Source organism: Vicia villosa, linkage group LG4 (genome assembly GCF_029867415.1).
Source record: "Vicia villosa cultivar HV-30 ecotype Madison, WI linkage group LG4, Vvil1.0, whole genome shotgun sequence".
Classification (NCBI taxonomy): Eukaryota; Viridiplantae; Streptophyta; class Magnoliopsida; order Fabales; family Fabaceae; genus Vicia; species Vicia villosa.
The window spans coordinates 169,392,103-169,419,756 of NC_081183.1; the positions used below are offsets into that span (position 1 = coordinate 169,392,103).

Here is a 27,654-nt window from a genome sequence, read left to right on the forward strand (position 1 = left end):
TGGAGAATAAATTAAATCTCAAGGAAGTTGAATGATATCAAGCTTAAGCAGTATTTTAGCTAAATCTTCCCCAAGTTGTACGAATGCGACTTGAAAATAATTATTTGATGTAATATTTTGATATGAGCAATGTAATGACCTTTGTTGAATTATATGATTTTTTTCAAGTGAAGAACAATATGTATGATTAACAAGGAGAACAGAGGCACTACTGAACACACCCTCTCTTGGTAGCTAGCCATTCCATAGCGGCGGCACTATATATGTTGGTATCAAGCAAGGTTTGTTCCGCTCAAAGAGAACGACATCATATTGACCCATCAGAATCTCTTTTTCCTTAGTAGAATTTTCTGGTGCTAACACCTCGCCCCGACTAGCCGCTACTATGGACATCAAGGTGAAACCCTGATACATCTGGTAGTGGTAGGTAGAATCTGGATGTAAACATAGTTCTTTTCCTTGAGGCAAGACTGCACTTCTTTGACGGAACGGACACCCTGAAAAGATGATATATATTTAAAATATATTATAGGGTTAAATAAGTTTTTGGTCCCTATAAATATTGCAGTTTTTATTTTTAGTCCCTCCATGCCTTTAGGCAACGGTTTTTACAAAAAAAAATCGTTGCCAAAACCAGCTAAAACCGTTGCCTAAAGGCAGGGAGAGACTAAAATGAAACTGCAATATTTAGAGGGACCGAAAATTTATTTAATCTTATATTATATTATTCTAATAAATTTTTCAATGGGTGTTGTATGGGTGTAAAAACTAGTTATATAAAAATGGTAGAAAAGTTGTTACAATTTAGTAGCAAACATCTGTTTTGCATGAGGTAGGAATTGCTCTTAGCTTGTAGCTCATAGAATATGCTAGCTTTTCCGGGCTTCTAATACCTTATATGTAGCTAGCTGATTTATCACCTTTATTTTGACTAAAACATGCTGTTGAGGACACATCAATGTGTCCAATGTTTTCTCATCCAAGAAATGAAAATAAAACCATGAGCATCTCAAATATAACTAACAAATAATCATATACATGGAGCAACAAGCTAAGCTTAATTGTTTTGAATACTGTTATAGCATGACAACTTTTATATATATATATATATATATATATATATATATATATATATATATATATACACCAATATAAACCTACATACTTCTCATCCAAAACTCATAAGCAAAATACATGCACAAACCAACTAAGACAATGGCAACTAAGTTGTTTCTCCTGATATTATTGCTCTTTCATTTTGCATCATCTCTCTCAGAAGGATGCCATCCACAAGACCAAAAAGCCCTTCTCCAAATCAAGAAAGAACTCAACAACCCAACTCTTCTCTCTTCATGGAAACCACAAGCGAATTGTTGTGACTCTAGTTGGTATGGTGTTATTTGCGCACCTTCTAACAACCGTGTTTACTCTCTACTTTTCGAAAGCAACGATGACCTTGCTTCTACATTTCCACCTTCTATAGGTAGCTTACCTTACTTAGAGAACATACTTATATACAACTTACCACACCTTACTGGCTCGATCCCTCACTCCATAACCAAACTCACGCATCTAGAGTCTCTCACAATAGCAAAAACAGGCATATCAGGTCCAATACCAAACTTCATTGGCGAAATGAAAAGCCTCACTTTCTTGGATCTCTCGGAGAATCGCCTCTCTGGGACACTTCCTCCTTACACTACAACGCGCAGGGCTTTTAAAAGCGCTTTTTTTGGCCTTTAACAGCGCTTTAAAGCGCTGCCAAAGCCAGCGCTGGCGTAGCCTACAAAAGCGCTTCTAAAAGCGCTCTGGTAGGCCCCCCCTTTAAGAGCGCTTTTTCCAGAAAAAGCGCTCTCGTAGGCCCCCCTTTAAGAGCGCTTTTTCCAGAAAAGCGCTCTTATAGCCCCCCCTGTGAGAGTTAAAAAAAAAAAAAGCAACATACGAAAGCGCTTTTGGAAAAGCGCTCTTATAGGGTGGCCTTTAAGAGCGCTTTTTTAGGAAAAAGCGCTCTTAAAGGCCACCCTATAAGAGCGCTTTTCCAGAAGCGCTTTCGTATGTTGCGTTTTTTTTTTTTTTAATTCTTTTTTATTAATCTTTGGCAGCGCTTTTACTAAGAAGCGCTTTAGTAGGTTTGTGAGGTTTTTTAATGTGCAGCCTGTAATTTAATCCTCCCAGTCGACCTGTAATATTTTCGACCTGTAATATTTTCGACCTGTAATTTATTTTCGACCTGTAATTTATTTTCGACGATATTATTTCAGCCATCAGTAAGACAATATATATACCAAAATAATATCCAAAATTATATATATACATCATATATTACAACATCAATAATGTTATATAAAATTGTAAGTAAATCGACTCAAATCCTACATGAAAAAGTGCTTAATATAAAAATGACTCAAATCCTCTTTTATTTCTTCCAACTTAAGTTTCGGGTATGTAGCGGCACGGAATTCGTCAAGGTACTACAAAACAAAAAAAAATATGAATGATACATTTAGTTAAATGTAATAAGTTATATGAAATTATCTTAAGTTATAAATTCATACCGTAAGCGGAATCTCTAATTGATTTGCCTGAAGGATTTCTTTTATATACCTCAATACAAAGTATCCGCAATCGTAACTGTTTCGCTGTTGCGGACACTACATAGAAAAACAAGAACAATTCTATAGTTGTGCATTGTTTTATCAAGTAGCATAAATATATTATAAGCAACATTGTGAAAAATAATTTACCTGCACTTGGATCCAAGTAATGTTGCTAGATTTAGTTCGGGATACCTGTGCGTCCCGTTGACTTCGGAACACTTGTATTGATCTAATTAACAAATATATAAAAGCATATGTTTAGATCAATCCCACAAATAAGTAAATATATATATAAATATACACGAGTATATATTTAGAACGATCCAACTTACAAATCAACGATGTCCTTCATGGCCTGATAATTGGTCCATTCACCATTTACCGAATTCAGATAATACACGACTTCCCTTATAGGGTTGATAGCAAGCAGCAACCAGTGTGCTCTATAAATAAAAACAATAGGTTATATGAAAATTTGGCTATACACAAAAGAAACAAAAATTAGATGAACAAAGAATGAGAAACTAACCCTACTGGTCGGGTATTATACGCCCAAAGATGCAGACATTCTGTGTTGCCGGTGGACATGAATCTATCGATTAATCGCTGTCTAACTGATTCCCGTTCCGAAGCAATTGCCATTCCGCTGCAGTGGGCGGAAGACACGAAACGGAATCTGTTAGACAACGGAGTCCCGCGCAACACTCTGTCATACAACAACCTTAAATAAAAACATAATAAACATTAGATTATTTTCATTGAAATGTGTAAATAAATTATATTGTGGGACTAATTAAATAATATATCGGATGAGGGAATATTACCGGATGTATGAGTGCATGTTATTGACGCCTAGTTGATCATGCTTAAAAATCTCCTCCAAGTCACCAAGTTCAATAAATGACTTGAATTCAATACCGAAGACACTCTCATCCATAACGATTTCACGTAACGCACCGTCCTTCAAATCGGACATATCAACCATTGTTGCGAGCGTCGACCGGTACCGAGGCACAAAAGAACCGCTTTTCTCCACCCACGGTAGTGATGATTAGAATTTAAGAATCTACGATGGCCGAGAAAGACATTCTTCTGACAAAGCTCCAATCGTGTCGTATCGGTTTCATCTTCACAAACGGGACACGCCTTTTGACCTTTATTGCTGTACCCGGATAGATTTCCGTATGCTGGAAAATCATTAATTGTTCCAAACAACATCGCCCTCAAGTTGAAACTTTCCTTCCTATACCCATCGTAAACCTCCACACCGTTCTCCCACAAAAACTTTAAATCTTCGATTAAGGGTGCCAAGTATACATCTATGTCATTCCCTGGTTGTTTAGGCCCAGAAATTAGCATAGATAACATCATGTACTTACGCTTCATACATAGCCACGGAGGTAGGTTATAGATCATAAGAATCACAGGCCATGTGCTATGCGAGATACTTTGAATACCATGCGGGTTCATTCCATCAGTAGACAATGACAACCGAAGGTTTCTTGCTTCTTTTCCAAATGCAGGATATTCAGTATCAACTTTCATCCATTGTGGTGAGTCTGTCGGATGTCGCAACTTTCCATCAATAATTCTTTCATCTGCATGCCAAGTCAAGTGTCTTGAATCGGTCTCACTACGATACATGCGTCTAAATCTCGGAATTATAGGAAAATACCATAAGACTTTAGCAGGAGACAACTTTTTCTTATATCGAGGGGCACCACATTTAGGACACTCATTCAACGCTGCATACTCGTTTCGAAACAAAACGCAATCGTTTGGACATGCATGTATCTTATCATAGCTCATGCCAATAGAGGACAACATCTTTTTGGCTTCATACGTTCGATTGGGAAGAACATTATCCTCTGGTAGCATATCTTTCATAAGGGCTAATAACTCTGTGAAACTTTTATCCGACCATCCATTGTCCGCCTTTAAGTTGTACAACTTTAACACCGCAGACAATCTTGTGAATTTTGAACAACCATCATACAACGGTTTCTCTGCATCGCTTACCAACCTCTCAAACATTTTGGGACAATCCGCAAGATCTTCTTCAAGCGCTTCTGCAATCTCTTCGACTCGATCGCAATCGTATGTGTCTGTGCAATCGTCGTTTGAAGCATACTTCCTATTACAACTCGACCCAGCATTCCCGTTCCTTTTCTCACCATGCATTGTCCAACATGTATAACTTCTATCAATTCCAAACCGTAGTAAATGGGATCCCAACTGTTTCCCGTCAACCTTATCCCCATAACAGCAACCCAAGCAAGGACACGGCATTCGAAGCGGGTCTTCGGAGTGCTTAACCGCAAACTCAACGAATTCCCATACCCCTTTCTCGTACTCTTTCGACAATCGGTTTGATCTCATCCATGTCTTATCCATGACTTAATTAAGCTAAACAAATGCTTCTTGGTTTCTCTATCAGGTACTAAGGAATTCTGTCAAGATAATAAATAGCTATCATCATAATAGAATACCTAATCAGAATACCTAATCAGAATACCCGATTTCTTAAAGAAGACATTACCTTATTTCAAGGTAATATAAGTCCACAAACCAAAAAACTGGTTGAGAGACACTAAATTGATATTAAATAGAACCATAAACAATAAACTATAAGCAGAAAATAACAAACTATAAGCAAGAAGAAAGGGATAGTAACCTGAGTTAGACTTGATGTGGGAGATGGGTAGGTTTGAATCGGCGTTGTACAAGTAGAAACCAGAGAGTTCAAAGTAACTGTAAAATTAAACACACACACACGATGCAGTTAAATAATATGATTAAAATTATAAAGTCCAAGACCATTTTATAATTAACCTACTTCTACAATACAAAACTCTAGAAATAAGAAAAAGGATAATATAACCAGTAAACCAAGAAATAAGAAAACTCAACATCACTGAACCAATCTGAACAGCATGTTAGAGATATTAACCAACAAGGAGTTCCACTGAACAATTTAATTTAAGCATTTAATTGAATATCTTATTGACAATGCATAGCACTGTCATTGTATCGGAGCTTGACAAGAGGTAATAAGTTCAAATTGTTCCACCCAAAAGCTTCTACTTAAATTATATTTGATAAACTACAAAACAATGTGATAAAAATAAGGCAGGTACCGTGAAAGAAGACGGCGGCGTTTGAAACGGCGAGGGGAGTGCAGGAAGAAGACGGTGGCTTCAGCTTCGTGAATGAAATCGGATTCTTCAAAGTAACTGTAAAATTAAATAAAAATATACCAAAACAAATCAATAGACCTCCAGTAGAATAATAATATGATTAAAATCATAAAGTCCAAGACATAAATATGCTACAAATAATACTTCCTTGTTTGCCTTTTGACAGTTAAGGTCATTTACATTCCTTTTACATGAAATTCTGAAGTTCGTGTTACTAGTTTTCTCCTTTTGAAACATAAAATTAAGCATAGTTGCATAGTAAAATAATAATGATAATGCAAAATTCTTATCACCAAACTATTTCTTAATTTAACATAACCTTGATAATAACGAAGATATGGGCAAGGTAAAATACAAATACCATAATCATATAGCTTACAGGTGGCGAAAAAAAGAGGAAAAATTACTATATATTGCACCATTTGAAAGAAATCCTTTTTATAGAAATCCAAAACATCAGCAGAAACAGAATTCACAGTCCAACTATTAAAGAAAAACCTGAACACGTAGTTAACCGGTGCTAAAAATCCTAAAGTGCAATCGATCCGGTCCCAAGATTCAAACCTCTAAACTTAATAAAGAACACACAGTACAGGGGCTGATTTAAATAATCTCTAAACTTAATAAAGATCACACAGGATGAGAGAACCTTAATAGAACTTCAAAGAACATTGCAAATGAAACAAGAATGCACTGCACAAATTCTAACCAACCAAATATCCCTAAACCCCTTTCCATCATACTATCAGTTAAAGGAAGCACTTTTTCCTGCTCAACAGAATCAGAATTTGTTAAAACCGGAACTGAATCTTCAATTGCCATAGCTATTTAAATTAAACTAAACTCAAAATCAAAATCAAAACCGGAACTGAATCTTCAATTCCCTTTTACATCAACCAAATTAAACCGGTTAAGTGTCTAACTATGTTTAGAATATTCTAATACATGATGAATCTTTAAGACACAAAGATTTAAGAGAGAACAATAAAAACTTAACAAAACTTCAAAATATATAACACTCTAAAGACATTTAATCAAACATGTAATATGCTTCATTCTCAAATTGCAATGCAACCCTTAGTTGAAACCCTTAAAACTAAACCCATAAATCATATTACCTTGCACAGTCAGACGGAGGAGAGAACGACGGTGGTGGCTGGCGACGGAGGGACGAACGTGGTGGCTGGCGACGGAGGGACGAACGGTGGTGGCTGGCGACGGAGGGACGAACGGTGGTGGCTGTGGCTGGCGACGGAGGGAGGGTTTTTCGGTTGCAGAGAAAGTGAGAAACAGTTGTCGCTACCGCGAAAAATGGAATCAGAGTCGCCACCAATATATTTATCCCATCGCGGGAAAGGGATATCAGAAACCTAACTCAGAATAAGAACAAGGTCTTTCGACCAGAGAATAGGGCACGGGAGTCGGTTACGCAAGGGGAAGGTGTTAGCACCCCTCACGCCCATCGTACTCGATGGTATCCACCTATGTTTGTTTCTATCTAAAGGGTGTGTACTATGTCTATACCTAAATGCGAAATGAATGCAGAATGTAGGGAAAATAAAGAATTGTACTCGCACGGGCCCTACCCCGCTGCCTACGTATCCTTTTCAGGAATCAGAGTTACCGTAGCTCGGCTAAAGATTTTCTGTTTGTTTGTGTTTTTTAATTGGGCGGAGTCAACGTTCACGTTCTTGCATAAGGGAAGACCTACGATGCGTACGAACGGAAATGACATTGCCCTTAGGTGCCAACGAGGCAAAAGAAAAAGAAATGATTGGTTTGTGTCTTTTAGGATAGATGAGTGGTGAACAGTTCCCAATACCGGGCCACTCACCACTTTCTCTACTTTGCTTTAGTCTGAACCATTGTTAGATGTTTTAAAGTGTTTTTGGTTGTGTTTTTTAAGGGAGTTTACTTCACGATTCGAATCACATAAAATGTATAATGATCGAGAAGCAGATTAGGGAATGAATCCCACTCACTTCCATCCCATTATATAATGTTTGAGAAACAGATTAGAGAATGAATCTCACTCATTTCTCTCCCATTAGTTAATGTTTGAGAAACAGATTAGGGAATGAATCCCACTCGTTTCTCTCCCATTAAGTAGTGACCGAGAAACAGATTAGGGAATGAATCCCACTCGCTTCTATGTCACTAAGTGATTGAGAAATAGATTAGGGAATGAATCCCACTCATTTCTCTATCACTTGCTTAATGTGATTCGCATCTTCCGTTTATTAATGTTTTAAAGAGTTGAAAAGAAAAAGAATGCAATAGGGAACTAGATCTAACATTCTAATCTATGTTATTCTAATCTACGAATGGCCCTAAGGTCAAGGATAACTATCCTATCTCAATTCCTCTTAACAAAGAAGGAAGGGTCTAAGGGAACATGGCAAGCAATAGCAAGATGTAATCAAAATCAAAGTAAGAAATGAGAGGCTAAGCATGGAAACAAGAGAAAGAAGCTACAAGTCAGTAGCAAAATATGGGATTGAATGTCCCAAATCAAATACAAAAGCATCACGGTACTCTAAAAACATCCACAAGAAGTCGTCAAAGCATCGCATGCATCGTTACTTACCAATTAGCGGGCAAACATCAATTAGTCAAAACAAAAGCAAGTGAACACAATGAGCTAGGCCTCAAGTCAGTAGCAAACTCAATCATCTAGTTCTAATATCCTATATTAATCTATACTAGTCAATTAGCATGAAGCAATACAAAACTCTAACCAAAACTAGACAACACTAGGTTAATACTAGCTAAACGGTTTCAAATTGTGAATGAAGTTAGAAACATGCAATCAAATGGTACAAGTCAGTAGCAAATAGCCTATACTAGATGCCTAAACAACCACAAAGTCATGCCAAGAAGTTCCACACAAAATTACGGGTCATTTGTACAAGTTACGGTGCGATCATCAATCAAAAACAAGTTATTTACATGTGAGAAAGAAAAATCGAGTAAAATGGGAAATCATGATCTAAAATTTTCAATTCCAGGTTTTAGGACCTCTAGACATCCCTAATTATATGTACAAAAAGTAACCAACATCATTGCATGAATGCAAATCGAATTATAGATCAAATTCACATGGGTAATCACTTAGAGGAACACATCAATCGGGTAAAAGAAACCTAATGAAAATCTAATCAAGACATAGAATTGCACTTTCATTTTTTATACACATGAAGATATAGGAGCCTACTGATATCACACAAAAAATGGGAATTCAATTCTACTTCTAAGGCACTCAACCGAATTATTTTGTAAAACACACTAAACATGCGAAAATATGAACATATCTAAGAAAAAGATTTATTTAAAATAGCAAACTAGTTTCTAAAAATCTATAAAAAATACCACAATTATTTACACACATATATCTATCTAAAACACATTTTATTGGGTTTTTATTTCACCTAAAACCGATTTATGGAGCGAAAATTAGAAAGAAAATAAAGTGGAAGTAAAAATCTAAATCTGCCTAACAAGGGGGTGTGTTAGTAAATTCAAAAAGAACTGAAACTTAGTTGATATGCATTTGGGCCCAGATTCAGGGGGTGTGGAGAGTATATCGTGTACAGGCCCTAGGGTTCACATGATCCATCAATTTCTAAGGGTTTTGATTCAATTATATTTTGCACTAACATTCTGATTAACATCCAATTAAGATTTTATGACTTAATTAACCCACTAATTAATACTAACCTTATGTCAGATTAATGTGTTAATGCAATGCTAATGAAATTAAAATAAAAAATGGAAAGAGGAATTAGGGTAATTGAATTGTGACCTTTGGGATCCTTCACGAAGAAACTCTTTCCCTCTCTCAGAACGCGGCGGCGCATCCTCCTTCTCCAGCGACGTCTCCGACGCAATCCTCCGGCCACCTCTGTGAACAACGCGACTCAAAACCTCTCCCTCATCTTCTCTACTCTTGCATCGACCTCAAGCGGCGTCGACGCTGTCCTCAACAATCTCCGACGATCAACTCGTCTTCTCCGATCAAATAACGATGCCACCGGAGAACAACGTCTCCCTCAACCTCTTCCTTGCTTTCGATCTCGTCCTCTATTTGAGTTCAATTCGGATTTGGTGCTTCTTCGACGGCTTGGAGAAGATGATTAGTTCAACTATGAGTCCGGTGAGTTCTCTAAGGCCTTGCGTTCAGCTCTGTTTCTTCTCTATTCTTTCTTCTTGAATTCGCTTCTATATTGTGGTATTGCTCTGTGTATGTATGGTGAATTCCGATTGAGGGAGTGTTCGAGACTCGCAAGAGTGGTGATGTTATGCGCCCTGAAGTGGAAGATGGAATGGTGAATTGATGGATTCTTTTCTCTGATTTTCTGCAGGGTTTATGGAAGGTGAAGAAGATGGTTCAGGAAGAGAGGGAAATGGTGGAGAGTGAATATGAATGGTGGTGAATCGAGAGTTAAAGTGAAGAGAGTTGCAGAGTGAAGATGATTGAAGGGTGATGAAGAACGGCTTGTGGAGAAGAACGGTTGAAGATTGAATGGCCGTGAAAGAGATATCGTGGAGAAGTGAAGAAAATTGATTCTGCAGGTTAATTCTTCTTCCCCTTTTCTCTTGAAATTCAGTTTCTGTTATAATCAGTTATGGGTGGTTAGAGGTTTGTTACATGTTGGGTGGAGATCAATAAACTGATTTTTTTTTGGTAGTTAGAATTGAATAGGTTGGTAGTTAAATTCTGTTATGTGTGTATGGATTCTGTTATAGGCAGTTAGGAAAGTTTGTTATGAAATTGGTTAAAGTTTGTTGAGAGTTAGTTACTAGGTGTGACAAGTTAGTTATGTCAGTTTGGAATTCTGTTATGCTGAGCCAAGTTAATGTGAACTGTTTAGGTGGTAATGTCATAATCTGTTATGGAGTTTGGTTAGCTAGAAGGTTAAGGAATGCGATGCCGAATCGATGTATGAAGGATGCGTTTCTGAATCTGCTGAATGAAAAGGTTAACAGCCTGTTAGTTATACTGGATTGGAGTTTTTTGCACATTTTGGATTTTGAACCTGAACTTAAATCTCATTTGGCCTTTTTCTTCTTTTTAATGTCTCTTTGAATGTGTTTTTCTCTTCTGCCAGGATCATGTATGTATGCAACAGCCTTCTAACGGAATTACGATAATGATATGTTTGAGCTCTTTGTGCCTCTAAACCTGCAGTTATTGTACATGAGCTTTGTTCTGGATTTCTGAGTTGCATTTGAACTCATTTGAACTGAACTGGTTCTATGTGTGTTCCCTACAGGGACCGGCTTTTGATGTGTCATGTTGATTTTGTTCGGCTGCGTAGGCTCGACGGAGGTTAAGACATGGGCTGACTGGTATAAGTTGCAGCAGGCATTTTCTTTCTGAAATGAATGGTTAGTGAAATTCCATTGGTATGATTTTGCTTGTATGTGATTTATGTGGATGGATGAAATTTTGTTAGAAGTTTTTTATGGTTTGAATGTTTGATGTACCACCTTGAAATTCCCTTCCTGGCTTCTAATTAGAGTTTATGCAGATCAGAGTTCTTGCGGGCGTTGAGCAACTGTTGCGATGAATCAATGTCTACAACCTGCGGAATTTTCACGACAGCGTATACGGTCAGTGCTGGGAGCACAAAGAACTTGCTTACGTGTGCCCGACATTGCGAGTTACGTGGCGGAGAGTAAAAGCGCTAATCAAGACTTGCCCCGTGGACCACTCAGATTGGTAGTGACAAAGAACATACTCATGGTCTTTAAGAAAAAGCTGGTACAGTATGATGCTCAACAAGTCGGATTTGAAGATTTGAGTAAAGAATAGGCTTCAAGATTGTTTGTTATTTGTAAACCTCTTGTTAGGTTTGGTTGAAAGCTGGAGGTTAATTAGAAATGTTAGAACTTGGTGGTCGGCTTGATGTATATGGTTGGATAGGTGTGACATGGCTGTTCTTTGTTTTTGATATCTCAAAAATTAGTTAAGAGACTTGAGATAGTTTAGCTGCGTTTTTTTTGTAATAGACTTTTATGCAGAATTTTGGTTAGGATTTTCTCCTGCTGCAAAGTTGCATTTTTGTTGTAGTTTTTCAATTCTGGCCTTTTTGTAATGTGTAATGGATGTATTGGTTTTGGATATGGCTTGTAATACGTATTTGGAATTTGTATTGATTTATGGAGCAAACAATGAAATGGTGCATCCAAAAGCTTCTTGATTTCTTTCTTCAAAATGTTTGATCTTTGTATGGAATTTGAATGAATGATGCTTGCCTGAAGCTCATAATAGATTTTGAATCTTGTATGTAAATGTTGACTCCATGATCTTATAACTTTGGATACTTTTGAACATATCCTCTCCCTTTTTTTTTCAAGTTCAAATGGCCAATTATTCCTTTATTTTTCCTTTATTATTCCTTAGGCCAAGCAATAAGTCATCTGATCAAATGCCTTTCAGAAGAACTGTACATACCACAATCTTGATTAAATGTCAAACACTTTTTGGGGCAATAAGTACTCTTTTGCCAAGACACATATGAAACTCCAGCTTGCTTCATGACCCTTAATCCCACACTTTTAGATGTTTTGTTTAATGAATGAATGCCAAGCCGTGCAAATGCCCTAATGGAGGTATGCACATGAGACTATGAAATGCATGAGCCTAAGCCAGATAAAATTGAAAGGGTAGGACAAATTTGGGGTATGACAGCTGCCCCTATTTAATCATCTTAAACCCGAAGGCGAGATTGGCGCTAGCCTTTCGAGCATTCGAGGTAGAAGAAGATTAAATATCAAAGTACCAGAAATTTGTCCTAAAGAGAAGATGGTGTGAGTGTTATCTTATTTTTGTTTCGATATCTGCTGGGGAAAGAGAAATTTATTTTTGTTTTTCTGGTGGAAGAATTTACAATGAGTAATGGATCTGAATGGTGGTAGCTTGTAACGTGGTAACGGTGCCAATACAAGGTTCTCAAAGGAGGTGATTGTTGTATGAAACTATGATTGGACAGCGCGGGTTTGATGGAGAGACAAGATCTACTGACCCAAAAGTTGAAAGACAAGGATAAAAAGACTCGAAATCAAGGTGAGATCAACAGATCCACGACTCAAAAGAACTGAAAAAGACGAGGATAAGGTCGTCAGACCTACGATCCACAAGAAATGAAAAAGATGAGGATAAGGTCAACGGACCTACGATCCACAAGAATGAAAAAGATGAGGATAAGGTCAACGGACCTACGATCCACAAGAAATGAAAAAGATGAGGATAAGGTCAACGGACCTACGATCCACAAGAAATGAAAAAGATGAGGATAAGGTCAACGGACCTACGATCCACAAGAATGAAAAAGATGAGGATAAGGTCAACGGACCTACGATCCATAAGAATGAAAAAGATGAGGATAAGGTCAACGGACCTACGATCCATAAGAATTGAAAGAAAGGATAAACATCAACACTGGGGTTGGAGGACGTCAACGCTGAGGTTGGAGCATATCAACACTGAGGTTGGGGGACATCAACACTGAGGTTGTGAAAGGAAAGGCGTCGACACTGAGGTCGAGGACGTCAACACCGAGGTTGGGACGAGGAAAGATAAACATCAACACTGAGGTTGTGAATGACGATTGGCATCGACGCAGAGGTCGGTGGAGGAGTGATAGGCATCAACACTGAGGTTGGACAAGAAAAGGATAGACATCAACGCTGAGGTTGGAAAAGAAAGGTATCGACACTGAGGTCAAAGGAAGAAAGAATGAATATCAACACTGAGGTTGGAAATTAGTTTTGAAATGGTTTGCCAGGACGGAAGGCAAAGAATACACAACACGGGGGTTGGATCTAAAAGTTTTCCCGTACGAGGGAAGAGATCACGGAGACTAGTCACGACTAGACTCGATCAAAAGACATAATCACGAAGATGTTGATGCTGGCGAAGCATAAGAATTACATTAATCCCTCAGGCCAAAGGCGGGGTGTAACTCATCAAGAGCGGCAATCGTTCGAATTGCCACACACCAAGTATGGTTATTCAAATGATTGAAAAATGAGGTGGGTTGAATGCCCACCCTCACTCACACTCTAATCTTCACGCAGCACACGGGAAATAACCTCGGAGACAACGATTCTGACGAAGAAAGACAGGAGAGAGAAGATAAGATTTCTTTTGGGGATTGAGAATACCAGGTATTGGCACCATGGTTTGAGGAGATTTGTGATGTAGTAGCAGATGTCAATCCGAGTTTGTAAGGACAACTTTTTCTGTGGGGATGTATCATCGTCTTGATTGAGTGTTGATTTGTATTATCTGGCTTATGCTTTGTATGCGTGTTTGAATTTTTCTATGGCGTAATGCTCCATTTTAATGGATATGCTACGCTTTGAGGATGCAATGCTGTATGCAATGGATTCTATATGCAAAAGTGCCAAATAAAGGCGTTAGTGAGATAGAGAAGCATGATCATTGGGGTCCGTTGCTTGAGATGTCATTATGAGTTGGTGTTGGAAACCATGCAGTACCAAAGATCTTTAGCAACTGCACCGAGGGTTGGAATGTAGTTTCGTTGGGGAGGAAGTGACTTCATCTGACTTTCCCTACATCTTGAATTGCTTGGGGATGGTGAGTTTGAGGAGATTCCCTTTTTTCACCATGTTGAGGATGAGAAATTCAGATAAGGTGATCAGGTTGAGGAAGTGGAACAACTCCCATGAGAAATAAACTCATGTGCTTGGGGAGAGGCCAAAGTTCCAGGAGAAATAAACTCCTATGATTAGGGAGAGGACAATAAAACTCAGAAGATTGTGCCTCAAGCTTCGTGACTTATGGAGGAATTCTCCTCAAAGGATCCTCGGAGAGATTTGTCGAATCTCGACGTAACTGCCCCAGATTGGTCGAACTCAAGAGAGGTTCCTCGACTTGATTGCCCCAGATTGATGGAAGCTTGAACGGATGCCTCAGTTGACAGAGTTTTCACACAACTCGCCCCTTGGAGTAATCAGCCTCTGAAGTGAATGGCTCATGGAATCGATCAACTTTTTCTGCAGTTGTTCATTGTTTGATCTTCCTTGATGCCAAATGTTTATTCACAAGTAAAAGATATTTGTTTTGAAGATGATAATCCAAATGCAATGCTTATGCTAGCTTCGAGATCAAATTTATTGAAATAAAGTTGTGACATTCAGTGTTTGAATTATTTGTCATATCAATACCAACATGAATGGTAAGCACACATCTAGGAGTCAGTTTTACATAACTTGCTTTTGAAATAAACCCTGCTTCAATTAGGTCTTTTAAGGGTTGTAACGTGGCCTGGTTCACGGTTTTAAAAAGAAAGGATTTAAGGCTCAAAGTCTAACCTAACCCACCCCTTCTTCGTGATGTTCTCCAGTCCTAAGTTCGATTTAACCTGATACGAGCGTCCATCCTTCAAGAGGAGTTTGAGATTATTGAGGAATCAATGAAGTTCTTTGACATGGCAGCCATTTACCTTTTGTTTTTGGTGTCTGATCACACGACTTCGTTCCTTTGATGAGGATCTTTATGTTGTAATCCTCGTTTTTTGCTTTTGCTTTGCCTTTCTTTTTTTATTTCCCTAACTTTTGCCTGGATAAATTCTTTTTGAATTTTATTTTGGAGTCCAGCGGGATGCCCTAATTTTGCCTAAGTCACTTGTTTTCAAGTTGTTGACTTAGCGGGCTCTTTTTTTTTTTTTCAATCTTTTCTTTTTGTTATTGTTGAACAAGTCGAGTGATCCTAAATCTCTGAATTTGTTGGAAATGAGTGACTGCCTCATTCTTTGATTGATGAGGGATTACCATTGTGATATTGATTTTTCTCAACCTTTTGAAAGATAACCATTGTTGTATCCTTGGATGCACACTCCTGATGAATTTTGAATGCTCGATCAGATTAATTGAATGCTACCCTGCCCCTGGGTTAAATGTGAGGTTTTTTGTATAGAAAAGAAACTCCTACTTCAAGGCTCAAAGGGGTTAACGAGGGTCTATCTCCCTTATATCTCCAGTGTTTGGGGATTTGAAACAATGCCTGTACATCCTCAGCAGGGTTTTATTCAAAAGCACATAATTAAATATTTTGCATTTGTATTATTTTTTCATCATTCTCCTTTTGATATTTTTTTTGCTTAAACCAGAGTTTGATATCGATAGACATAAATATGTGAGCGAACACGAATGGATTGATTCGAAACTAGCATATGCAATGTATTTTTATTTTTATTAAAAACAAACAGGTTTTACATGGAAGAAACAATTAACAAAACAAGGAAAATTACAAATGAAAATGCAGAAATGAATTGATGACTGCCATAGTTGAGGAGGCTTGACTCCGTCTGGACTTGTCGATCTTGAATACTTTTCGCAGTTCTTTCCAAACACTTCGGATTACCTCAAAAGAAAAACTTCATCAAAGTCACCCAAGAGTTGTAATTTTTGTCTTACTTCAGGGATTCGAGCAATGCGAGTTATGCACTGCTCAAGATAAGAGTACGTCTTGCTTATCCCTCGTGCGGGAGCCCCATGAACCTTTCAATTTATGTGAAGACCGTTTGGAGTGAATGATATCGCTTTGGAGTCAATGAGATCTTGGACTTTGTGTTTCAAAATATTACAATCCTCAGTTGAATGTCCAGATGTCCCAGAATGGTACTCACACTTTGCATTTAAGTCATATCCTTGAGGAATCGGTGTTGGAGGGGGCTTAGCCTCCCTTAGTTCGACCAAAGATTCATTGAGTAAATGGGAGAGCAGTTGGCTGTAAGTCATAGGAATCGGGTCAATCTTCCTTGGTGGTCTCCTCGGCCTTCGTGGACCTTGTTGTTGGTAATTCTGGTGATAGTTAGGAACATGAACCTGAGGATAAGCAGGGAGTTCCTCTTCTCCATTCTCTGAAACTGCATTTGTTTCACTTTTCTCTTCTTCAGTGAATTCAGAAGCATTGGCCATATCTTGGATTTTACCCATCTTTAAGGCGTTTTCAATTCGTTCTCCTACGACAACCAAACTTGAGAATTCGGAGGAAGCACATCCAACCATCATGTTCAGATAAGGATATTTCAAAGTATTCATGAACATGTCCACAAGCTCACGTTCCAGAAGAGGAGGTTGGACTCTGGAAGCTAATTCTCTCCACCTTTGTGCATACTCTTTAAAAGACTCATCAACCTTCTGAGTTAAACTTTGGAGTTGTAGTCTAGTAGGAGCCATGTCACTGTTGTACTTGTAATGCTTGAGAAAAGCCTCTGCTAATTCATCCCATGTGCGGACATGAGTTCGTTCAAGTCGTGTATACCATTCAAGGGATGCCCCACTAAGGCTATCTTGAAAGAAGTGCATTAGAAGCTTATCATTTTCTGCATACGGTGCCATCTTGTTGCAAAATGCCTTGATGTGACTCATCGGACAGGTGGTACCCTTGTATTTCTCAAAACTAGGGACTTTGAACTTAGCAGGAATCTTGATATCAGGCACTAGGCACAAATCAATAGCATTTAAACCGGAGGAGCTTCGACCTTCTAAAGCTTTCAATCTTTCTTCCAGGAGATGGAATTTTCTCTCATTTTCCTCGATTGGGAACTTGAAAGCTTCAAATTCAGAATCGTTCTCATGATGTGAATCCTCCTTATTAGGAATTTCCACGAGCACAGGTTTTGACCCCCCATTAGCAACAGTGGTCGGAGTACCATTAGCCAACTTAGCAACACTTTGTCTTAGCTCCTCTTGCCCCTGAATAACAACATGGAGAGTCTCCAAGAGTTGGGTCATCCTTTCCCCCATAGTATCCATGTCCTTACGGAGTTCAACCTGATTTTGTTCAAGACGGTCCATGATTCTCTTCTGATTAATCCTTGTATGATACAGATGTAGGGAAGTCAGTTTCGTTGATGAAGCAGAAATCTGGATTGAAAGAGGACCCCAATAAGCTTCTGATAGAACTATGAGATGCATGATAATATGAATGCAATGTTTCATTTATGAGAGATCCTAAAGTCTTTTCACACACTTTCATTCTTCTTTTTTTGGAATTAAAGCTTCCTTTTTTTTGTATAGAATATCTTTTCTTTCTTTTTTTGCTTTTCTATTTCCTTTTCTTTTCTCTCTCTTTTTTTTTTGAAATAGACTTTAGGATCTTTCATAAATGGAGTGGATACAACAATGATGTTATGCAATGCAAAGGCATGGGATCAAGGTCCATATAATCTTAGTAACCACCCTACAAACTTCTGAATAACTGATACAGGTCAAATGTCACAGGATCAAAGGTCCGACGCCTTTTTGGATACCAGGAAAACCAATAGTCACCAACAGAACAGAATAGTCACCAACGGTACCTGTCATGTATATCCCACCCCACTCACAGGTGAATCTAGGTCAAGGTAGGTCAATGGCTTCCAGCGTTATCAGTTCTCCTGAAACACCATCATTGTCGCAAATACATGCCAACAATGGTATTTCATTTGAACCTCGACTGGTCGTGGGTCTCATGATCGCAATCAACAGAACCTGACATTCTGTTGGCGTCATGACTATCCACTCTATCCTAGGTATCCTATGTGTCACTCTGGCCTGGGTATTGGGCCTTTTACCTCATAGAACATCCCACCCAACCTGCAAAACAGAACAGAAGACCCCAAGGAACACAAAATATAATCCATATGCATGATGTGCAAGCAGAAATAAACATGATATGCAAGCAGAAAATAAACAGGACATGCGAAACATAAAACAAATACATAAAATAAATAAATGCACGTATAGACAAAACATAGCACACCCAGTAAATAAACAAACAAACGGATAGGCTAGGATCGACTCACTAAGGATGGACCAGCAACAGGTCTAGCAACATCCCCAGCAGACTCGCCAGCTGTCGCTACCGCGAAAAATGGAATCAGAGTCGCCACCAATATATTTATCCCATCGCGGGAAAGGGATATCAGAAACCTAACTCAGAATAAGAACAAGGTCTTTCGACCAGAGAATAGGGCACGGGAGTCGGTTACGCAAGGGGAAGGTGTTAGCACCCCTCACGCCCATCGTACTCGATGGTATCCACCTATGTTTGTTTCTATCTAAAGGGTGTGTACTATGTCTATACCTAAATGCGAAATGAATGCAGAATGTAGGGAAAATAAAGAATTGTACTCGCACGGGCCCTACCCCGCTGCCTACGTATCCTTTTCAGGAATCAGAGTTACCGTAGCTCGGCTAAAGATTTTCTGTTTGTTTGTGTTTTTTAATTGGGCGGAGTCAACGTTCACGTTCTTGCATAAGGGAAGACCTACGATGCGTACGAACGGAAATGACATTGCCCTTAGGTGCCAACGAGGCAAAAGAAAAAGAAATGATTGGTTTGTGTCTTTTAGGATAGATGAGTGGTGAACAGTTCCCAATACCGGGCCACTCACCACTTTCTCTACTTTGCTTTAGTCTGAACCATTGTTATATGTTTTAAAGTGTTTTTGGTTGTGTTTTTTAAGGGAGTTTACTTCACGATTCGAATCACATAAAATGTATAATGATCGAGAAGCAGATTAGGGAATGAATCCCACTCACTTCCATCCCATTATATAATGTTTGAGAAACAGATTAGAGAATGAATCTCACTCATTTCTCTCCCATTAGTTAATGTTTGAGAAACAGATTAGGGAATGAATCCCACTCGTTTCTCTCCCATTAAGTAGTGACCGAGAAACAGATTAGGGAATGAATCCCACTCGCTTCTATGTCACTAAGTGATTGAGAAATAGATTAGGGAATGAATCCCACTCATTTCTCTATCACTTGCTTAATGTGATTCGCATCTTCCGTTTATTAATGTTTTAAAGAGTTGAAAAGAAAAAGAATGCAATAGGGAACTAGATCTAACATTCTAATCTATGTTATTCTAATCTACGAATGGCCCTAAGGTCAAGGATAACCATTTTATAATTAACCTACTTCTACAATACAAAACTCTAGAAATAAGAAAAAGGATAATATAACCAGTAAACCAAGAAATAAGAAAACTCAACATCACTGAACCAATCTGAACAGCATGTTAGAGATATTAACCAACAAGGAGTTCCACTGAACAATTTAATTTAAGCATTTAATTGAATATCTTATTGACAATGCATAGCACTGTCATTGTATCGGAGCTTGACAAGAGGTAATAAGTTCAAATTGTTCCACCCAAAAGCTTCTACTTAAATTATATTTGATAAACTACAAAACAATGTGATAAAAATAAGGCAGGTACCGTGAAAGAAGACGGCGGCGTTTGAAACGGCGAGGGGAGTGCAGGAAGAAGACGGTGGCTTCAGCTTCGTGAATGAAATCGGATTCTTCAAAGTAACTGTAAAATTAAATAAAAATATACCAAAACAAATCAATAGACCTCCAGTAGAATAATAATATGATTAAAATCATAAAGTCCAAGACATAAATATGCTACAAATAATACTTCCTTGTTTGCCTTTTGACAGTTAAGGTCATTTACATTCCTTTTACATGAAATTCTGAAGTTCGTGTTACTAGTTTTCTCCTTTTGAAACATAAAATTAAGCATAGTTGCATAGTAAAATAATAATGATAATGCAAAATTCTTATCACCAAACTATTTCTTAATTTAACATAACCTTGATAATAACGAAGATATGGGCAAGGTAAAATACAAATACCATAATCATATAGCTTACAGGTGGCGAAAAAAAGAGGAAAAATTACTATATATTGCACCATTTGAAAGAAATCCTTTTTATAGAAATCCAAAACATCAGCAGAAACAGAATTCACAGTCCAACTATTAAAGAAAAACCTGAACACGTAGTTAACCGGTGCTAAAAATCCTAAAGTGCAATCGATCCGGTCCCAAGATTCAAACCTCTAAACTTAATAAAGAACACACAGTACAGGGGCTGATTTAAACAATCTCTAAACTTAATAAAGATCACACAGGATGAGAGAACCTTAATAGAACTTCAAAGAACATTGCAAATGAAACAAGAATGCACTGCACAAATTCTAACCAACCAAATATCCCTAAACCCCTTTCCATCATACTATCAGTTAAAGGAAGCACTTTTTCCTGCTCAACAGAATCAGAATTTGTTAAAACCGGAACTGAATCTTCAATTGCCATAGCTATTTAAATTAAACTAAACTCAAAATCAAAATCAAAACCGGAACTGAATCTTCAATTCCCTTTTACATCAACCAAATTAAACCGGTTAAGTGTCTAACTATGTTTAGAATATTCTAATACATGATGAATCTTTAAGACACAAAGATTTAAGAGAGAACAATAAAAACTTAACAAAACTTCAAAATATATAACACTCTAAAGACATTTAATCAAACATGTAATATGCTTCATTCTCAAATTGCAATGCAACCCTTAGTTGAAACCCTTAAAACTAAACCCATAAATCATATTACCTTGCACAGTCAGACGGAGGAGAGAACGACGGTGGTGGCTGGCGACGGAGGGACGAACGTGGTGGCTGGCGACGGAGGGACGAACGGTGGTGGCTGGCGACGGAGGGACGAACGGTGGTGGCTGTGGCTGGCGACGGAGGGAGGGTTTTTCGGTTGCAGAGAAAGTGAGAAACAGTTGTCGCTACCGCGAAAAATGGAATCAGAGTCGCCACCAATATATTTATCCCATCGCGGGAAAGGGATATCAGAAACCTAACTCAGAATAAGAACAAGGTCTTTCGACCAGAGAATAGGGCACGGGAGTCGGTTACGCAAGGGGAAGGTGTTAGCACCCCTCACGCCCATCGTACTCGATGGTATCCACCTATGTTTGTTTCTATCTAAAGGGTGTGTACTATGTCTATACCTAAATGCGAAATGAATGCAGAATGTAGGGAAAATAAAGAATTGTACTCGCACGGGCCCTACCCCGCTGCCTACGTATCCTTTTCAGGAATCAGAGTTACCGTAGCTCGGCTAAAGATTTTCTGTTTGTTTGTGTTTTTTAATTGGGCGGAGTCAACGTTCACGTTCTTGCATAAGGGAAGACCTACGATGCGTACGAACGGAAATGACATTGCCCTTAGGTGCCAACGAGGCAAAAGAAAAAGAAATGATTGGTTTGTGTCTTTTAGGATAGATGAGTGGTGAACAGTTCCCAATACCGGGCCACTCACCACTTTCTCTACTTTGCTTTAGTCTGAACCATTGTTAGATGTTTTAAAGTGTTTTTGGTTGTGTTTTTTAAGGGAGTTTACTTCACGATTCGAATCACATAAAATGTATAATGATCGAGAAGCAGATTAGGGAATGAATCCCACTCACTTCCATCCCATTATATAATGTTTGAGAAACAGATTAGAGAATGAATCTCACTCATTTCTCTCCCATTAGTTAATGTTTGAGAAACAGATTAGGGAATGAATCCCACTCGTTTCTCTCCCATTAAGTAGTGACCGAGAAACAGATTAGGGAATGAATCCCACTCGCTTCTATGTCACTAAGTGATTGAGAAATAGATTAGGGAATGAATCCCACTCATTTCTCTATCACTTGCTTAATGTGATTCGCATCTTCCGTTTATTAATGTTTTAAAGAGTTGAAAAGAAAAAGAATGCAATAGGGAACTAGATCTAACATTCTAATCTATGTTATTCTAATCTACGAATGGCCCTAAGGTCAAGGATAACTATCCTATCTCAATTCCTCTTAACAAAGAAGGAAGGGTCTAAGGGAACATGGCAAGCAATAGCAAGATGTAATCAAAATCAAAGTAAGAAATGAGAGGCTAAGCATGGAAACAAGAGAAAGAAGCTACAAGTCAGTAGCAAAATATGGGATTGAATGTCCCAAATCAAATACAAAAGCATCACGGTACTCTAAAAACATCCACAAGAAGTCGTCAAAGCATCGCATGCATCGTTACTTACCAATTAGCGGGCAAACATCAATTAGTCAAAACAAAAGCAAGTGAACACAATGAGCTAGGCCTCAAGTCAGTAGCAAACTCAATCATCTAGTTCTAATATCCTATATTAATCTATACTAGTCAATTAGCATGAAGCAATACAAAACTCTAACCAAAACTAGACAACACTAGGTTAATACTAGCTAAACGGTTTCAAATTGTGAATGAAGTTAGAAACATGCAATCAAATGGTACAAGTCAGTAGCAAATAGCCTATACTAGATGCCTAAACAACCACAAAGTCATGCCAAGAAGTTCCACACAAAATTACGGGTCATTTGTACAAGTTACGGTGCGATCATCAATCAAAAACAAGTTATTTACATGTGAGAAAGAAAAATCGAGTAAAATGGGAAATCATGATCTAAAATTTTCAATTCCAGGTTTTAGGACCTCTAGACATCCCTAATTATATGTACAAAAAGTAACCAACATCATTGCATGAATGCAAATCGAATTATAGATCAAATTCACATGGGTAATCACTTAGAGGAACACATCAATCGGGTAAAAGAAACCTAATGAAAATCTAATCAAGACATAGAATTGCACTTTCATTTTTTATACACATGAAGATATAGGAGCCTACTGATATCACACAAAAAATGGGAATTCAATTCTACTTCTAAGGCACTCAACCGAATTATTTTGTAAAACACACTAAACATGCGAAAATATGAACATATCTAAGAAAAAGATTTATTTAAAATAGCAAACTAGTTTCTAAAAATCTATAAAAAATACCACAATTATTTACACACATATATCTATCTAAAACACATTTTATTGGGTTTTTATTTCACCTAAAACCGATTTATGGAGCGAAAATTAGAAAGAAAATAAAGTGGAAGTAAAAATCTAAATCTGCCTAACAAGGGGGTGTGTTAGTAAATTCAAAAAGAACTGAAACTTAGTTGATATGCATTTGGGCCCAGATTCAGGGGGTGTGGAGAGTATATCGTGTACAGGCCCTAGGGTTCACATGATCCATCAATTTCTAAGGGTTTTGATTCAATTATATTTTGCACTAACATTCTGATTAACATCCAATTAAGATTTTATGACTTAATTAACCCACTAATTAATACTAACCTTATGTCAGATTAATGTGTTAATGCAATGCTAATGAAATTAAAATAAAAAATGGAAAGAGGAATTAGGGTAATTGAATTGTGACCTTTGGGATCCTTCACGAAGAAACTCTTTCCCTCTCTCAGAACGCGGCGGCGCATCCTCCTTCTCCAGCGACGTCTCCGACGCAATCCTCCGGCCACCTCTGTGAACAACGCGACTCAAAACCTCTCCCTCATCTTCTCTACTCTTGCATCGACCTCAAGCGGCGCCGACGCTGTCCTCAACAATCTCCGACGATCAACTCGTCTTCTCCGATCAAATAACGATGCCACCGGAGAACAACGTCTCCCTCAACCTCTTCCTTGCTTTCGATCTCGTCCTCTATTTGAGTTCAATTCGGATTCGGTGCTTCTTCGACGGCATGGAGAAGATGATTAGTTCAACTATGAGTCCGGTGAGTTCTCTAAGGCCTTGCGTTCAGCTCTGTTTCTTCTCTATTCTTTCTTCTTGAATTCGCTTCTATATTGTGGTATTGCTCTGTGTACGTATGGTGAATTCCGATTGAGGGAGTGTTCGAGACTCGCAAGAGTGGTGATGTTATGCGCCCTGAAGTGGAAGATGGAATGGTGAATTGATGGATTCTTTTCTCTGATTTTCTGCAGGGTTTATGGAAGGTGAAGAAGATGGTTCAGGAAGAGAGGGAAATGGTGGAGAGTGAATATGAATGGTGGTGAATCGAGAGTTAAAGTGAAGAGAGTTGCAGAGTGAAGATGATTGAAGGGTGATGAAGAACGGCTTGTGGAGAAGAACGGTTGAAGATTGAATGGCCGTGAAAGAGATATCGTGGAGAAGTGAAGAAAATTGATTCTGCAGGTTAATTCTTCTTCCCCTTTTCTCTTGAAATTCAGTTTCTGTTATAATCAGTTATGGGTGGTTAGAGGTTTGTTACATGTTGGGTGGAGATCAATAAACTGATTTTTTTTTGGTAGTTAGAATTGAATAGGTTGGTAGTTAAATTCTGTTATGTGTGTATGGATTCTGTTATAGGCAGTTAGGAAAGTTTGTTATGAAATTGGTTAAAGTTTGTTGAGAGTTAGTTACTAGGTGTGACAAGTTAGTTATGTCAGTTTGGAATTCTGTTATGCTGAGCCAAGTTAATGTGAACTGTTTAGGTGGTAATGTCATAATCTGTTATGGAGTTTGGTTAGCTAGAAGGTTAAGGAATGCGATGCCGAATCGATGTATGAAGGATGCGTTTCTGAATCTGCTGAATGAAAAGGTTAACAGCCTGTTAGTTATACTGGATTGGAGTTTTTTGCACATTTTGGATTTTGAACCTGAACTTAAATCTCATTTGGCCTTTTTCTTCTTTTTAATGTCTCTTTGAATGTGTTTTTCTCTTCTGCCAGGATCATGTATGTATGCAACAGCCTTCTAACGGAATTACGATAATGATATGTTTGAGCTCTTTGTGCCTCTAAACCTGCAGTTATTGTACATGAGCTTTGTTCTGGATTTCTGAGTTGCATTTGAACTCATTTGAACTGAACTGGTTCTATGTGTGTTCCCTACAGGGACCGGCTTTTGATGTGTCATGTTGATTTTGTTCGGCTGCGTAGGCTCGGCGGAGGTTAAGACATGGGCTGACTGGTATAAGTTGCAGCAGGCATTTTCTTTCTGAAATGAATGGTTAGTGAAATTCCATTGGTATGATTTTGCTTGTATGTGATTTATGTGGATGGATGAAATTTTGTTAGAAGTTTTTTATGGTTTGAATGTTTGATGTACCACCTTGAAATTCCCTTCTTGGCTTCTAATTAGAGTTTATGCAGATCAGAGTTCTTGCGGGCGTTGAGCAACTGTTGCGATGAATCAATGTCTACAACCTGCAGAATTTTCACGACAGCGTATACGGTCAGTGCTGGGAGCACAAAGAACTTGCTTACGTGTGCCCGACATTGCGAGTTACGTGGCGGAGAGTAAAAGCGCTAATCAAGACTTGCCCCGTGGACCACTCAGATTGGTAGTGACAAAGAACATACTCATGGTCTTTAAGAAAAAGCTGGTACAGTATGATGCTCAACAAGTCGGATTTGAAGATTTGAGTAAAGAATAGGCTTCAAGATTGTTTGTTATTTGTAAACCTCTTGTTAGGTTTGGTTGAAAGCTGGAGGTTAATTAGAAATGTTAGAACTTGGTGGTCGGCTTGATGTATATGGTTGGATAGGTGTGACATGGCTGTTCTTTGTTTTTGATATCTCAAAAATTAGTTAAGAGACTTGAGACAGTTTAGCTGCGTTTTTTTTGTAATAGACTTTTATGCAGAATTTTGGTTAGGATTTTCTCCTGCTGCAAAGTTGCATTTTTGTTGTAGTTTTTCAATTCTGGCCTTTTTGTAATGTGTAATGGATGTATTGGTTTTGGATATGGCTTGTAATACGTATTTGGAATTTGTATTGATTTATGGAGCAAACAATGAAATGGTGCATCCAAAAGCTTCTTGATTTCTTTCTTCAAAATGTTTGATCTTTGTATGGAATTTGAATGAATGATGCTTGCCTGAAGCTCATAATAGATTTTGAATCTTGTATGTAAATGTTGACTCCATGATCTTATAACTTTGGATACTTTTGAACATATCCTCTCCCTTTTTTTTTCAAGTTCAAATGGCCAATTATTCCTTTATTTTTCCTTTATTATTCCTTAGGCCAAGCAATAAGTCATCTGATCAAATGCCTTTCAGAAGAACTGTACATACCACAATCTTGATTAAATGTCAAACACTTTTTGGGGCAATAAGTACTCTTTTGCCAAGACACATATGAAACTCCAGCTTGCTTCATGACCCTTAATCCCACACTTTTAGATGTTTTGTTTAATGAATGAATGCCAAGCCGTGCAAATGCCCTAATGGAGGTATGCACATGAGACTATGAAATGCATGAGCCTAAGCCAGATAAAATTGAAAGGGTAGGACAAATTTGGGGTATGACAACAGTAATAAAAAGAAAACGAAAGAGAGAAAGTGAAAGCGTGTTTTTGTTTTTAATTTTTACTAATAAAGGCTACTAAAGCGCTTCAGAAAAGCGCTCTCATAGCCTGGTCTATACCAGCGCTTTTTAGCAAAAAGCGCTCTCATTAAACCCCCCTATAGCAGCGCTTTGAAAAGCGCTCTCATACCCCCCATTACCAAAGCGCTTTTCAAAAGCGCTCTCATACCCCCCCCTTACCAAAGCGCTTTTCAAAAGCGCTCTCATACACCCTCCCTACCACAGCGCTTTTCAGAAGCGCTCTCATACCCCCCCCCCCTTTAAGAGCGCTTTTTTAGCGTGTTTTTTTATTTTGTTTTTAGTGCAACCTATAAGAGCGCTTTTTACCAGAAGCGCTTTAGTAGGGGTGCTGTTAAAAATTAAATTTGGCGTAGTGTTATTTCTCCCATTTGCCTAATTTTGAGGCAATTTACCTTCAAAACAACAAGTTAACAGGTTCAATTCCTCCTTCATTGGCAAGGTTGAACTCTTTGGTTGTTGACTTGTCTCATAACAGGTTTGAAGGTGATGCCTCAATGTTTTTTGGTTTCGCGAAAAAGACAGAAACATTAGACCTTTCGTGGAACATGCTAACGTTTGATATGGGAAGACTAGAGTTTCCTGAGAACTTAAAGCATTTGGATGTGAGTCATAATCGCGTTTATGGAAAACTTCCTGAGGGGGTGAAGAATTTGGAGTGGTTGGATGTGAGTTACAATAGACTATATGGTGAAATTCCAAGGGGTGGCATATTGCAGGCCTTGGGTAAGAGTTCTTTCTCTCATAACAAGTGTTTGTGTGGTTCTCCTCTTCCAAGATGCAAGTGA

At 38.2% G+C, this 27,654-nt stretch overlaps 1 protein-coding gene across 1 annotated transcript; it reads left to right on the forward strand.

Annotated features, from left to right (window-relative positions):
• The first annotated feature begins 1,215 nt into the window (after window positions 1-1,215).
• On the forward strand, window positions 1,216-27,654 carry LOC131600238 (polygalacturonase inhibitor-like). The gene is made up of 2 exons (XM_058872429.1): window positions 1,216-1,699; window positions 27,227-27,654. Exons 1-2 carry the CDS (start codon window positions 1,216-1,218, stop codon window positions 27,652-27,654), a joined length of 912 nt encoding a protein of 303 aa, XP_058728412.1.

What these genes read in the sequence shown, in the direction of transcription:
- LOC131600238 (XM_058872429.1), top strand. Translation starts at nt 1,216, where the DNA reads ATGGCAACTAAGTTGTTTCTCCTGATATTATTGCTCTTTCATTTTGCA. An exon ending in TGGGACACTTCCTCCTTACA is followed by an intron (nt 1,700 to 27,226) that starts CTACAACGCGCA and finishes TGGCGTAGTGTT; the next exon opens with ATTTCTCCCATTTGCCTAAT.